A 16,577-nucleotide genomic window follows, 5' to 3' on the forward strand; every position below is an offset into this window, starting at 1 on the left:
CAGTCTGCTCCAACGTGACAACGCTAAATGCTGCATTACTCTGAGACAGCTACCAACTCCGTGTTTCAAAGACCTCCCAGGTTTCAGACAAACTTGCAACAGAAATGTATATTTTACTCTTCACGCCCTAATTGAAGCTACGTAACTTCTTGAGTTTTGCTTTCTCACAGTCTTCCATTCTTTTTCCTCTTTTATGTACAGCAACATCCAAGTTGCCCTTAATATTACCTCTAATACAGTTACTGCCAGCATTTCAGGAACGCTCTCTGCCAGAATCTCAACAGTTCAGCCAATTCTCATTTCCCCCCTAAACAGCCTGTAATCAAGAAGTCATCCACCAGCTCCCTGCAAAGACACTTACAGCTAACTATGCTTTCATGTCTTTTCTTTTCCAAGTTTCATGAGCACAGTGGCTGAACATTTCAAAGGAGTAAATGGAAGTGCTCTTCCTAGGTCTAAAACGGGAGAAATGGCCATATGACATCTAAACAAAGACACAGAAATCAATTCAGGTCGTCCTGAGCAGAATTCGTATGACATTTAAATTCTTAGATGAGCAACTCCTAATGCAAGTATATGGTCACAAAAATAAGTATCTTTGTCAATTGACATGGTGTGCAACACATTTCTGAACTGATCAGTGTTGCTGTTATATGGTGACCCTATCATAGAGCTTTCTTGGCAAGATTTATTCAGAGGAGGTTTACTTGCTTGGAGGCTGAGAGTGTATGACTTGCCCAAAGTTACCCAATGGGTGTCCATGACTAAACAGGGATTTGAATCCCTGGTCTCCTGGAATTTTAGACCAACATTCATACCACTTCACCATACTGGATTGAACAAATGGTTATGAAATGTCAAACATGCTCTTAAATAAGAATACTGCTTTTTGAGAAGTTCTGAGACATTCCTTAGATGTAACTTCTTGTGACAGAGCTTAGCAAGGGTTATGAAAGATTTCTCAAAACTCAATATGGCATACAAATGTTTGTGTTTGTCCAGTTTGTGGTCTGTATGTATTCTCTGCTCATAAATAAAACAGGGTCAGACTTGTGCTGATGTTATGCAACGAAGTACGCACTGGACCTGGACCTGACAGAACTGGGACTCGGGCCCCAGATAAACCATGGACCTTATGGGCAGCTCTTACAAAAGCCAGCCTCAGCAGAAAATTTGAATGGAATACTGTGTTCAAAACATTCCTAGAATGCTGAAAGCACTCTAGGTCTGACTAGGCATTATAACATGTATCATACACAACAATATGGTGTAGGCAATGAAAAGATATGATCCCATTCCAACTTCCCTGCACATGTAGGGATCTCATTTGGGGAGATCTGAAAGATTAGTCCTTCTGATGATACTAAAACCTACTTGTGTTCAGAGAGAAACACAGGTAGAAACCCCTGGACATCTCCCTTTGACAAAGGAAGGTTAGGGTGAAGCGAGCACACATGGTCCCATTGCTATTACTTCCTCATACATGACGCCTAAACAGGGTTTGTATAGAAGTATATTTTCAAATATGTGCTCCTCCTGAAACAGAGTGAATTTTACAAGTACCTTTTCTTTGTATAAATCCCTTTCCAACACAGAAATACTAATTGTCCAGTTCATCCCTCCAAAGCAATGGACTGATTTTGAAGACAGAGCTAAAACAGAGCAATGCACGTAAATACTGGAAGTCCTTTTAAATTGTTCTTGCAGCTACACACACCTTAAGCATCTCCCACTCTCACATCCTAATTTTTCAAGCTAAGTCTTCCATATGCCACAGTATTTGTCCAAGCTCATTATCACTGCTTTCCCCCCTCCCTAATCTGGTGTACTAATGTTGCAACAGCACCTCCACCCAAAGATTAGCAAATAAAAGGTTATATGATAAACTAACAAATTCAATTTATTATTAACGAGAGTATTTATGCAATTCTGATATCTACATACACATAGAGGCATTGATATAGCTGGCAGTGTTGACGTGTCAGCATGGTACTCTTCCAATCTTTCATATTTGCTTTCTAAATATTAAGGCCTCTTCAACTTTTCTATTATTGTTATTAACTGTATTAAGCAGTTACATTAAAATGTGTAACTCGGTAAAAGTAGGGATAGGAGGGAAGTAAAAAAAAAAAAACCCACCAATACTAAGAGCACTCAAACAACAACCATAAAAAACACTCATAATTCTTGTATTGTGAGTGCTGGAATATTCAGATGCTGCAATTGCTTGTGAAGCCAAAACCAAAATTCGATAGCAATATGTACTATTTTGTAAGAGTAAAGTGATCTTCAAGTAATTTGTGGGGAAATGGAAACCCAGTGTAACTACAGCTGAGACTGTTGTTGGGTGGAAGTCTAGAGTAGGTCAGGGGGGGAAGTGGGGGGACCTTTTGTGTTTCCTCTTAGGGGTGATCACAACTGTGGAAGTTCCTAAGGGAGCAACAAGTAAGAAGTTTCCTAAAAAGCACATTAATAGTGGTTGTATCCAGCTGCTCCCTCTTTATCCTGTACAGCTGCTATTTACTCTGATGACTGGATCTGAACAACTTTATGGCATTCTGAGAATAATACTCAGCTACCATTTTTAAAAGAAAGCCATCTCACAGTCCTGGCTTGTTAACAGACAATTGTCCTAATCTGCTGTGACAGAAAAGAACTAGCTCCAGGTGACCACACAAAGAAGCATTTTAAAAGATTTTGTTTTAGGGCAGTACTAAGGATATAAAGCATATTCCACCAGCATGTAAAGAACTGTTTATTTCAACAGCCATGGTGATTAACTGATTGTACAGAACATTCTTTAAATGTGGTTCATGAGCTGCACTTTTATTCTTACATTTCAAAATATTTTATACTGTTTTAAATTAATAACATTTTAACTAGTTTTTAATTTTTTTTATTATTAGGTTTTTAGCTGTACTGTGTTTTAATTGACGTTGTCCCATGATGAGAAAAAGACAGAACATAATAAAGTAAATTAAAACAAATTAACAAATATTTACACCCCCTCTCCATTCTTGACAATAAGGAGAATCATGTCAAGGCTTACCATCCCCAAAATTGCCATCTGTAACAAGATTTGAGGAAAAATAAATACAGCAGGGTTTTTTTAGCATCAATGGCAATACTTCACTAAAAAGTCATTTTTTAAAAAAAATCAAAATCATGGAAAACTCATAATCTCACCTAGCAGGAAAAAATTTGTAAGAAAAAAACTGTATTGTCATGTGCAAACATAATAAGTGGAGATACTATCGTGCATAATATCTACAAATAATGAATGTAGGTACTCAGAAAGATACTTTATAAAATGTGCAAGGTTTTTTAATAGCCTGGTTGAAAAACTTTCTATGAAATCAGGGAATCCTATTTCACTTGGACAAAAATACAGTTGTCCTACCACATTCACAGATTTGGTTATTTGCAGATTACTGTAGTTACCACGGCCTCCACTACAGTCCTATATGCTACCCCCCCCCCAAAAAAAAGTCCTCTCTAGGCATTTTAAGGTTCTCCAGTGTTCAACTTGACCACAGAATATCCCACTTAACAATAACTTCTTCTCTATAGCATGTAGTGTGTGTGAAACATTGTCTTTAAACCAACCCTTTGCAAATCATTTAATGCAGTGGCACCAAAGCCAACTGACCCTGAACATACCGTATATATTCGTTTATAAGCTGATCTCATCTATAAGTCGAAGGCAGGTTTGGGGACAAAACGATAGATTTTTGAAATGGCCCATGGATAAGTTGAGGGGTAAAACTTAGAAGCATGTAACAAAAGATGTAAATGACAAAGCAAAATAATAATAATAATAATAATAATAATAATAATAATAATAATAATACAAAAAAAACCCTAACAAAATCTTGGAAGGCATAACTCTTTTTGATCTCCCTAAAGACTGGATGGCTGAGAAGGAAACTATGGTAAATGGTGGCTGTGTAATGCATTAGGGAGGGGATGAGGCTTGGACAGAGCTAAGAAAACATGCATATGTCAAAAAGGATGTAAAGGCAAGAATTAAGTTACAGTGTTAACTATTATAAAAAAGGGAATCACCCCCTTCTCTGAGTAGAGTTGCAAAAGGCCTTACTTCATCCTCCTACTATCTCAGCGCTCCTTTGGGAAACAGCCAAATAACTGCTGCTGCTGCGGTTTTCCCACCCAGGCATTCAAAAAGGACAGAATCAGTGCCACAGTGAAGAGTGTAAAGGGAGTGAGTGGTTATTTTAGGTTCTTCTGGGACAGACGAAGCTCTTACCTTTTGCCATTTTACAGTCAGCCCTTAGTATCTGTGGGGGTTCTGTTCCACCAGCAACCCAGAAGATATCAAAAACTGTGGGACCTCAAGCCCTGTGGTTTTTTAATGGCAGCCACGTGCACATGCTGCCATTATGGTCAATGGGGCTTGCCATCTGCGGATGCTCCAATCTGCAGATGGCAAGCCCACGGTTGGGGTGGGTAGGTTTTACCCACAGAAGGGGATGACTCTCTCTCTCTCTCTCTCTCTCTCTTTTTTTTTTTTGATAAGAGTTAAAGTACAATACAGTTAAAAGCAAAATCAATGCTGAAACTTGTCTCTTGTCAAGATTTCTTGGTCCTTTTCTTTACCACTTTTGAGCCATCAATCCTGCGTACTTTACTAACTGTGTATTAAGGCTGGCCACAAGCTTGAGAATCCCCATGCCCATAATTTTTAAAAATATGCTGACTCAAGAAGGCAATATGAATACAGGATGCCGTAACTTACGGCTTCTGGGCTGTGCTTGCTTGGGCATGTCAAAAGTTGAACGCATTTGAATGCAACCCCTTAATTCTTCATATACTTCATATACTAAACCCAAGTCTTCAAGCAATGGCAGCTATTAGCTACAACAATTAGATAATAATAAACCATTGAAGTGCTGCACAGCATGGAATACACACCATACTGAAAAGCTTGTGTCATTTGCTAGGCAGTGCAATTTTATTTTCCTATAAAGCTAGATCTCATATTATCTGAAGATATTAATACTCACTATCCACACTTGATGGTTACTGGGCATGACTACTGAGATGCAAAATCTTAACATATTAAGTACTTATCACATTCGGATATACAGAAAGGAGTGGTTAGAAAAAGTGGCTCTTCCAGAAAAATTAAGCTGAGAATTAATGACACACACAGACATGAAGGCTAAAGTCACGTACTTTCAAAGAGGAGCCTGAATCAACGGAGTGAATTTTCTACAATGCTACTTCACATGTAAACTCATCTTATGACTTGTGACAGCAAGCAGCCAATGGATTTCTTAACAAGAAGATAAAGTAACTCTTATGCATCTCTTATATAAAACGAACAGGGAACATTTCAAGATGTGATCAGGGGTACAGGGTAGAATATCCATGTTAGCCATGTACCAGAAAATAAAAGCCATGTACCAGAAAACAAAAGAGTCTTGAGAATATCTTAAAGATACTTGTGACAAATAAAACTTGTTCTCCTTTAAGGTGCTACAAAATTCTTTGTTTTCTTTTTTTTAAAAAAAAAACATGCAGGACTCTTTTAAGCTTTGCTAAATGCATATCTGAGAATCTCTCAATGAAGGGTGTGGGGGGGAGGGCTATTATAAAAGCATAACATGATTGTTGGTTCAGGTTTGGATCAGCATAGAAATGAATGTTCAGGCTGGTTATTATTTTTCCCCTGAACTGGCTAGTCCATTCCTGATGCCAAAACCCCTGTTGGTATTACAGGTTTTTTCACAGAGAGAATTAATTCTGCTTTAGAATTTAATTTCCATTTTCTTCATATACGCATTATTTCATTCTCTATAATCAGGTGTAAGCATCACACATATAGATTGTGGTCTTAGGATTGTGAATGCAGCTGTGTAGGCAGTGAAATATTTTGTTTTCAAAATCATTTGTGCACTTTCCTCAAAATTACTGCTATCTGCAGATTTTCTGAAATATCTGACCTGCTGTTCATAAGCCATAAAATATAATCTGTCTTTTGTGGGACCCCAATTGGTAAATTGCATTAAAAAAATAGGTTGGTGACTCCTTATTAGATGTCAAGCATTAAGACTAAGCACAGCCAGTGCAACATTACAGGAATGCTAGATAACCCACCTTGTGTTACTGTTGCTTTTAAATAACTTTTGCTTCATCAATTAACAATAAAAAAATAATCAAAGGAATAGCATGTTGTCAACAAAAAGGTTCTTTTTTAATAACAGGATTCAGAAACTAATTTCAGGTATTTATTTTAACTGCTTTTATACACGAATTTGCCACCCCACCCCTTCAAAAGCCCACTGAAAGAAAATATTATTCTTATTCTTATTATTAGTTAAAGATGTAAGGTTTAGATAAAAGTTAACAACTCTATCTGAATTTGAACATTTGTAATATGGAAAAGCAAGCATAAGTGCATCATATTTCCTCTTTTTTCATGTTGAACAAGGAACATCCACATCTCTAGTTTCTTCCTGCTTTAAAGGTGTGCATCATCTAAATGCCCTGCCTTCAAAATGGTTTGAAACCAAAGCCCATCTGTTTCATCCCTAAGTCTCTGTACTGCTACCTCTGGAAAAACTTTTAGTGAAGTTTCAAAAGCTTGTGTGATGGGTTTTGTGCATTCTACCTGGCTAATAAACATATCATTATTTTGTGGATTTTTGATTTTGTTTCATTTTGTTGTATGGCTAACACAGTTACCCCGAATACATTTCCTGATTTTGAAGAGACTGAATTTAACTGCAACATTGAAAGCCTAAACAAGAGGGAACTAAGGACTAGGACTTAGTTCTTGAGGTTTTTACCTCTGACAAAGATAAAACGTTTTCTTTTGGACTATAATAGACTACGTTTTACCTATTTGGCACATAAACTTTTTTCCAAACATAGCATTACAGAGACTTCTTGAGAACTTAAAAGACATGAAATCCCTAGTTCAGTCACCAATCAAGTCTACAGGAATCTCTCCAACACCCTGCACTTAATATGTACCGATTTAATATAGTTCTACCCTACTTTTAAGGGTACGTTCTGACCAGACAAGTTAAAATAAAAATGAGAAAGCAAAACAAATCAACACAATTACTGTATACACTCATGTATAAGTCTAGATATGTTAGTCAAAAAATTGACTCAAAAACCCTGAGTCGACTTACCTACGGGTCTACATAAGTACTGTATTTAATTCTTATTTAATAGAAAATAAAAAAGCATAAAGAAACCATTCCCTGGTGAAAAGCAATCTGTCCTGGAAGCATTGCCCCCCTCCCCCCAAAATCTATTCTCTCATCCATCCAGACTTTAAAATGAGCATAAACAAGTATGCCTGCTGGAATCTGGAGAGTTTCTTTGACACTGTTTTTCTTTGCTTCATCTTTTAAGTGGCATCTCTCCTCTGGATGCCTGCCTTGGGTTGATAATGGGCTGGATGAGGGAAAACAAACTCAGGCTGAATCCAGAGAAAATGGAGGTACTTGCAATAGGTACCCCAAGTCCGGGGAAGGAGTTTTGCCAACTAATTAATAATAATAATAATAATAATAATAATAATATTTATATTTTCCCGCCTCTCCCCACGGATCGAGGCGGGATTACTAGTCCTGGACGGGGTCACACTTCCCCTAAAGGATGAAGGGAGTACTCCTGGATTCATCTCTATAGCTGTCCTCTCAAATAGATGCAATGGCCAGGAGTGCTTGGTACCATGTTCTGTTGATACGCCAACTGTGTCCCTACCTGGACCAAAAGAACCTTGAAGCAGTACTACTTGCACTGGTAATCTCTCGTCTAGATTTCTGTAATGCACTCTACATGGGGCTACCTCTGTACCAAGTTCAGAAGCTTCAATTGGTTCAAAGCGTGGCAGCCAGATTGGTTACCGGAACATCTAGGTCAGCTCATAAAACACCTGTGTTAAAAACACTTCACTGGCTGCCGATTAGCTTCCGGGCGCAGTACAAAGTGTTGGTTATTACCTTTAAAGCCCTTCATGGCTTGGGCCCGAGTTACTTGAGGGAACGCCTCTCCCTACACAATCCACCCCACACTCTCAGAACATCTGGGAAGAATTTATTAGAATACCATAAGACCAGGTTAATGTCAACATCCCATAGATGGTTTACGGCTGCAGACTCCAAACTATGGAACAGCCTACCAGAAGAGATTTGTCTTATCACCACCTCACGTCAGCTGGAAGTTGTGTAAAATGCATCCACGCATGGCGTGGGCACAATGTATATATGGTATGTATCCGGTGTACAAACATAAGGAGCAGCAATAAGACATACATATGAATTTGTTAAAATAAAAGATTACAAAGATCCCTTATAGAGGATGAAAGAGGAGCAAAGATTGACCTCATGAGAAAAATTTCACAGGCATTGGGCCATCAACCAAAAGGTCCTGACTTTAGTATTCATCATTAGGATTAACCTAAGCTGTAGACCAGAATGCAGAGTCACTGAGGCCAACGTCCGCTTACAGTTAATCAGTTAATATCAGTACTTTTAACATTGTGAAGTCTTTACCCCAACATCACTTTCTTTGACCCATTGCTCCAAAAAGGATTGGAGCCATCTTAGCACCATGGAATAAATTAACACTTTTTGCTGACAGACTGATCTTCAACAGTGCAACCCCAAATAGTGTCAAAATCTGCTGGGAGGGGACAGGGAGTTTGGGGGGAAAGGGGCAAACATCATTGTGAAAACTGAAGTCTACTACTGTGATGCTGGATGCTCCATGAAACGGAAAGCTACTAAGAGATCTAGAGAAGCCAATGGGGTGACTCCCTTGTCTGTCTCCCAGAAAAAGTCACCAGTAAGTGTGACTCTAGAGGTTTAAGTCTCATACTCAGCATCAAGCCAGTCTAAAAGAAATCCAAATGAGTATCATTCAAAACTGCCTACAGTTGAAATTTCACAGTACATGACATTTCATAGTAAACAGTACATTCACAATCAGGTCAAACAATAGCAAGTTAAAGTGAAACAGTAAGATTTTGCTTATACCAAGATGCTATATTAATTAATTCACCATAATCTGTGAAAAGGCAAGTTTTAGTATTTGTTTTGTATTAGTAAAGCTCTTTCAACTGGTTATTAAGTGTATCTCATTTTTTAAAAATATAAACACATATTTCTTAAAGCCACATTTACTCAATATAACCCTTTATTTCTCTAACACTGAATGTATACTTGGGAGTAAATTCTAATTAAATCCAACTGGGTCTCATACACACACACACAGACCTTTTTTTTTTTTAATGAAGAACACTTATATTGCAGATTTTAAACTCTTAATCAAACTGATATGATCATGTCTACTGAGTAGACATCTTTAATGGTGCACAATGTCTGCATGAACATGATGGACTATACTGGAAATCTCTCTTGGAACTATCTGTCAATTCAGATTAAAATTTACTTCAGTTTTGGAACTACTTTTTCAGTAATTCTAAATCTAGGGTGTATATTTTTTCTAAGCAAACTGCTGAAATAAAACAAACATTTTTTTTAAAAGGCAAGTTACATACACAGTAAATGTAATAGCCTAAATACCCCGAAGGCACCAGGAACCATCTGCTCTTGGAAGCTAAGCAGGGTCAGCCCTGGGTAGTACTTGGAAGGGAGACTACCAACAAATACCAGAGGAACTGGTAAAATGGCCATAAATTGACAGGAGATTGGAAGATAAATACACAGACAAAAAATATCAACAGGATGAAGTTTTAAACTTTTTTTTTCTTTTTTGCTTTTGCTTCAGCCATAAATCTGACAAGTTGTAGCATCACTTTCCAAATGCCATTTTCAATTGTTTCATTGGTGTTAATTTCACTCACTCTTCAGCACTTCACTGGCTGTCCTTGATATTAACTGCCCTTCAATATTAGCCCTGGAAGTTTAAACACATGAGTCAAACAGCTGCTGTCTGGAGCTCAGAAAAATTCTTTTTTCACCCTGAAGAGTCATAGGTGAAGAAATCTTGTAAAGCTAAATGGTTTTGTGTTGGGGTTTTTTTAAAACTACTTTTATATTATATTTAGATTTTTGTTCTCCCACTAGGATCTCTACTGTGTTCTCTTTACATCCTTGGCAAAAGCACACCATATAGATTTAAGTGTTTAGGAGGAATGGGAATATCTGCAGCCTCCATATGCCTATATACATACAAATCTACTTGAGAGTAAGTCCCACTGAATTCAGTAGGACTCACTTCTGAATAGGCATGGGTAGGATTGCTCTTTAAAATGGACTGTATCTCAAATTTGATATTGTATTATAACTTTTTTTTTTTAAAAAAGTGTACACCAACTTCATGTATCACTGAGAGGTTCCTCCTGATTTCAATAGCAAATGCCAAACTGTATGTGGTGTTTGTTTTTCACACATACATAGCAGTTGCCTCCCAACTCCAAGCTGTCTTGGATGATACTGATTATCTGGACCCATTTCAAATCGGCTTCAGGAAGGGCTTCAGAGTTGAGATAGCCATGGTCGCCTTAGTCGATGATCTCCGTCTAGGCGCCGACAGGGGAAGTGTGACCATGCTGGTGCTCCTGGACATCTCGGTGGCTTTTGATACTGTCGACCACGGTATCCTTCTGGAACGCCTGAGAGAGATGAGAATTGGAGGCACTGCGCTCCAGTGGCTCTATTCCTACCTTTCGGGTAGATTCCAGATGGTGAAGCTGGAGGACGCATGCTCCTCTATGAGGGAATTGACATCTGGTGTCCCTCAAGGAGCTATTCTGTCCCCCATGCTGTTCAACATTTACATGAAACCGCTGAGAGAGATCATCCAGAGACATGGGGTGAGGTGTTATCAGTACGCTGATGATACCCAAATATGGTTCTCTATGTCTCCGACTGATGCAGTGACTAGGGAAGGTATCTCTCCTCTGAACGCCTGCTTGAAGATGGTAATGGGCTGGATGAGGGACAACAAACTCAGAGTGAATCCAGAGAAAACGGAAGTACTAGTGATAGGTCCCCAAGGTCTAAGGAAGGATATTTGTCCACCCGTCCTTGACGGGGTCACACTTCCCCTGAAAAATGAAGTTCACAGTCTAGGAGTACTCCTGGACTTGTCCCTACAGTTGACATCTCAAGTAGATGCAACGGCCAGGAGTGCTTGCTATCAACTTTGGTTGATAAGCCGACTGCGACCCTGCCTAGACCAAAGGGATCTTGAAACAATGGTACATGCTCTGGTAACCTCTCATCTAGACTTCTGTAATGTGCTCTACATGGGGCTACCCTTGTACCAAGTTCAGAAGCTTCAATTAGTACAAAATATGGCAGCCAGACTGGTCACTAGCTCTTCAAAGTTTGACCATATAACACCTATATTGAAAGATCTTCACTGGCTCCCTATTAGCTTCCGGGAACAATACAAGGTGTTGGTTATTACCTATAAAGCCCTACATGGCTTGGGCCCGAGTTACTTAAGGGACCGCCTCTCCCTTTATAATCCTCCCCACACCCTCAGATCATTGGGTACAAATTTGTTGGAAACAAGGAATCCCAAATATGCCTTCACTTCGCAAAGAGCCTTTTCTATAAGGGCTCCGAGTTTGTGGAATAGTCTTCCTGAGGACATCTGCCTGGAGACCTCACTACAGGCATTCAAAAAAGCGATTAAAACCGAGCTTTTCCACCAAGCTTACCATATGTTATAATATAATATACTGACTGATATGTTCCCTAAAAGAGATGCTGCTCTATTCCCCGATTGTATTGTTAACTGGTAATTTAACTGATAATTGTTATTGATATGCTGAGATTTTAATGTTAGTAACTTGTTTAAATATTTCTATGTACAGTCCGTCCTTGCCTTACGCAGGGGATCCGTTCTGGATCCCTCCGCGTAAGGCGAATGAATTCCGCCTATGCTCGAGCCCCATTGGAAACAATGGGGCTCGTGTGCGGCGGCGCGGCGGCGTGCAACGGGCACGCGCGCCCATTCAATTGAATGGGACACGCCACTCCTTCCGCCCCGTGCGCGCCCCGCGGCTTGAGCGTGTATGCTCAAGGCCACGTATGGCGCGCCTGCGTATGGCGCGGGCGCACTGTATATGTTGGATTTTATCTAGTCTGTAACCCTGCTTCGATCCAATGGGAGAGGCGGAGAAACATAAATAAATTTTTTATTATATTATTTATTATTTATAGTGTATGTATGTCTATGTTCATGTGCATATACATACAACTTAGGTCCTCTCACTCCCTGAAACTGTACATATGTGCCAACGTCAAGACTAAATACCAAAGATGAACAAAAAAATGCAGCACAATCAGCAAGCTTGTAGTTTCATCTGCTCTTGCAAAATGGCAACATAGGTCCAAAACACATTGCAGAAATAATTCAGTTTGAAATTGCTTTAACTGCCCTGGCTCAGTGCTAGGGAATCCTGGTAATTGTAGTTTATCGTGGCACCAGAGGTTTCTGACAGAGAAGGCTAAATGTCTCACAAAACTACAGTTCCCAGAATTCCCTAGCACTGAGCCAGGGCACTTAAAGTGGCCTTAATCTGGATTATTTCTGTAATGTGTTTTGGACCATAGAGACCCATGTAATACACACAAATTGTACCACACAGATTTATTTTTCTTTTTTGGAAGGGGAAAGATTGTTTTGCACATTCATGTTTCATGTTACACTTTTTCCATTTATATAGCATTAGTTATGCATAGCTGGAAAAGGGAATATGCATACTCTTAAGAGTAATTAATATAGATATTTTGATATACAGGTTGAGTCAACACAATTTGAAATGCTTTGGACCAGAACTGTTTTGGATTTGGGATGTTTTTATTTTTTGGATTTTGGAATATTTGCATTTCCATATATGTATATAATGAGATACCTTTATACCCAAGTCTAAACACAACATTTATCTTTGATATACACCCTAACATAACATGAAGGCAATTTTATACAATATTTTTAATAATTTTGTGCACAAAACGAGGTTTGTGTACACTGAACCATCAAAAAGCAAAGGTGTCACTGTCTCAGCCATATGATATTTTGCATTTTAGAATTTCAGATGAAGGAGACTCAACCTGTACAAATATGGGTTTGGATGTTGAAAAGTATTCTCAAAATATCTAATCTGGGAAAGTTAATCAACCTAATTACAGTATTGCAATCTCAAGCAAACCTTAGGAGCCTGAAGCAACAGCTGACACAGATATGAACCCTATGATCCTTGTGATCATATAGCATCTAGCTGTGGTTACTGATAACTTGGGTAACTGCAGGCCTAACTACTGTAGTGTTGTATATGATGCTATCTCTGCAGATAAGACAAAAACCATAGTGAGTTAAAAATATTGTTTCTTAAAAACACAGTCATTTAGTTGCCATTTGGGACCAGGCAGAAATGCCACTTTTGTGTTTTTACAACCTAATTCCCAATTCAAACTGCTATTACTTGTTCAGGCTTGATCTGTTCTAGGTCCTACTTGGATTCAAGTCCAGGTACTCACTGAACCTCCCATACCAGACTGTTGAACCCCGAGGTCATTATCCGGGAGTGTCCCTGCTTTCTGAACTAAGGCAGTTGTAGAGAGAGATGTGAATGCCTAGGGGTTTCCAAGAAATGTTTCAAAATAAATTTTGGGAAATGCAAATCAGATGAAATGGCTTCTCTTTTGGAATGAATGAAACAGTTTCCAAGAGGATGTTTTCTGCATACAATATGCTAGGAACTGCACAATATGAAGAGCTGTATGTAAAACAACAGAGTCAGAGTCATCTCTGAAGATGCCAGTCACACATGCAGGCATTAAAAAATTTGAATTCTATTTTTGAAATTGTATGCACTGTTGATATATTGTACTATGACTTGAATCATAGAGTTTTAATGATGTAAAACCGCTTTGATCAGAAAGAAAAGCGGTATACAAATAAAAGTTTTATTTTGTTATTATTATTTTATTAAACGTCAGGAATAAACTCTTCTACAACATGGCCACATAGCCCCCCAAAAACACAAAAGCCTATGGTTGCTGGCCATGAAAGCCTTTGACTTCACAGAGTCAGAGAACGTTAATTCCTATGAACATTTCAAGTATGTGTGTGGATAACATGTATAGCATCTGATGTGTTCTGCAATCTTCATATTTTGCGAGGTGGGGCTTCACTGCTTCTGATGATGATACACTATTGAAGAATTTGGTATTTTGAGCTAAACTCAATATACAAATATACTGCTATCATATTTCTTAAAAATGTGACTGCATGAGATTGTTTCTGTTTAAACAGTACACTGCATATTACAAGACCTGTTGTTTCTGATTTCAATTTTCCCTACTCCTCAAGTACTTCTCAACTAGCAGAAATGAAAATACATGTGCACAGGGTGTGGTAGTCTGCAGGCTTCTCTTCAGTACAGGTTATATACACAATTTTGTGGGCATAAAACTAAGTGAATTTTCTATGCTGGGGTATAATAAAACATTTTATGCTGCTAAAGCAATTTAAAAAATTAGTTTTGATATTAAAGCGAGTACTGCATATATTACATCCACAAAATTCCATTTTAAACACAAATAAATAAAAGACCTCCTCCAATTTTTCCTCCCTACTTTAAAATATCAGGAAATTTTACCTCACTAATTGTGGTACAGTACAATGTTTTTGGAATTATTTCCCCAGGGAGACTCTCCTGACACGTATACTGATGTCATTTCCCCCAGACATTCCAGAAACCATTCAAGCATTTAGAGCTGTGTGTTATTCTGCTGCACTTTTATTTATGATGGGTCAGTTTTTCTTCTTATCATTATGATTCATGCTCCTGTGTTCCATCTGGTGTGCAGATCACACTGGTTATTGCTATCACATAGCAATAACCACAGCTATGCAAAAGTGTTTCCAGTAGCCTCTTGCAGCTCAGTTGTTACTGTAGGTACATCCTTAATTACAGGCTAGGAAATGCACACTAAGGCACATATATTTTGATTGGAATGTACCTTTTAAATAATTCCCCTTTTGAATGGGAGAACACCGGTATTAGCTGTTTAAATCAAAAGGCATTCAGTACTGTATGCAGCTAAACATTTCAGATGATACCATAAAGTTTAAATAATAGAGCATAATCTTAAGCATGTTTACTCAGAAAGAGGTTCCTCTGACGTCCATGGGAGTTACTCTCCTTAGTAACTATGTTAAAGATTGCAGCTTTCATCAAATTTTTAAAGACTATGATATTATCAAAGCAACCCTATACATGTCTATGTGGATATAAGTGCATTTCACTTGGCGCCCACTTGACAGAAAAAAGCAAGAAAGTTTACATCAAGGTAAATGATAATAAATTTGTAGCCTAAAATTGCAATGAAGAAAAATGCCATCAGATGTGGCATTATTCTTCAGTTTTAAGTTCAAGCTGCACCTTAATCCACTAGCCTGTATGGAGATGGTTACAAGAGTCACACAAACTAAAATATCCCTTAAATATATCATGCTGATGCATTCCACAAAGGTTCAAAAGGGAAAATGTCCTATTTAAAAATGTGGAGAACTTCTAAATATGACTGCCATTTGATGTATGAAAATTATTCACAACCAAAAACAGACAGTCTGGAAACAACCAGGATGACTTCATTTAGACAGAATTGCCCAAATCTGTTTCTAATATACACAGTACACATAATAAATTTTTACAATATGACAAGGAAAACAAACTTAATAAAAGTTCCTGATCTTTTCTAACACAAGCATGCCACAGCCACGATATGTTTATAATATTTTGTCCATGATATCACGGCTAAGTAACAAAATCTAAGGAACACAAAATCAGTTACTAGGTATGACTTCACCTCACAACTACTGTAATTACATTGGTTATGTACACACAACACACATTGCCCATTTCCAAATTTCTGACACCCCTATATCTACTGGCTAAAGAACCTGGAAGCCCTCTGCCCAGACACATTCCCAGTAGGCCTAATGGAAATTCCCATCTCTGATTTCTTTAATTAAAAACTCCAGCTTGGCCTCAGGGCTATCCTTGGGAAATGGGGACATTAAAAGCATCAGAACAATATCCAAGGAGCTTCCACTGCATTTCTTCTTCTCCATGGGGAGTTAATGGCCTGCTGCAAACCTGGAAAAGTAACACTATCATAGAATCCTACAGTTGGAAGAGACAAGGTCCATCCAATCCAAATCCCCTGCTATGCAGGAATACACAATCCAACCACTCTTGTCTGATGGCATTCAGCCTCTGTTGAAAAACCTCCAAAGAAGGAGATTCCACCATGCTACAAGCCAGTGTGTTCCACTGTTATACTACAGGAAGTTCTTCCTAATGTTTAAGTGGAATCTCTTTTCCAGTAGCTTGAATCCATTGCTCCATGTCCTGACCTCTGGAGCAGCAGAAAACAAGTTCGCTCCATCCTCAGTATGACATTCTTCTAAATATTTAAACATAGCTATCATGTCATGTTTTAACTTTCTCTTCTCCAGGCTAAACACACCCAGTTCCTTAAGCCACTCCTTATAGGGCATGATTTCCAGACCTTTCACCATTTTGATCACCCTCTTCTGAACACACT

The 16,577-nt window shown here is 38.4% G+C and overlaps 1 protein-coding gene across 17 annotated transcripts in view; it reads right to left on the bottom strand.

Moving 5' to 3' along the window:
- Positions 1-16,577, bottom strand: part of FOXP1 (forkhead box P1) — a 705,387-nt gene that overhangs the window by 182,230 nt on the left and 506,580 nt on the right. The window contains exon 1 of one of the 17 annotated variants that reach the window (XM_042452080.1): positions 10,670-10,819. The exons of the other annotated variants lie outside the window; for them this stretch is intronic. Within the exon in view, the coding sequence (XP_042308014.1) occupies positions 10,670-10,816 (147 nt within the window). The 5' untranslated portion in view covers positions 10,817-10,819. Of the gene's footprint in view, positions 1-10,669; positions 10,820-16,577 lie in introns of those variants that run through there. 17 annotated transcript variants of the gene reach the window in all.

Source organism: Sceloporus undulatus, chromosome 2 (genome assembly GCF_019175285.1).
Source record: "Sceloporus undulatus isolate JIND9_A2432 ecotype Alabama chromosome 2, SceUnd_v1.1, whole genome shotgun sequence".
Classification (NCBI taxonomy): domain Eukaryota; kingdom Metazoa; phylum Chordata; class Lepidosauria; order Squamata; family Phrynosomatidae; genus Sceloporus; species Sceloporus undulatus.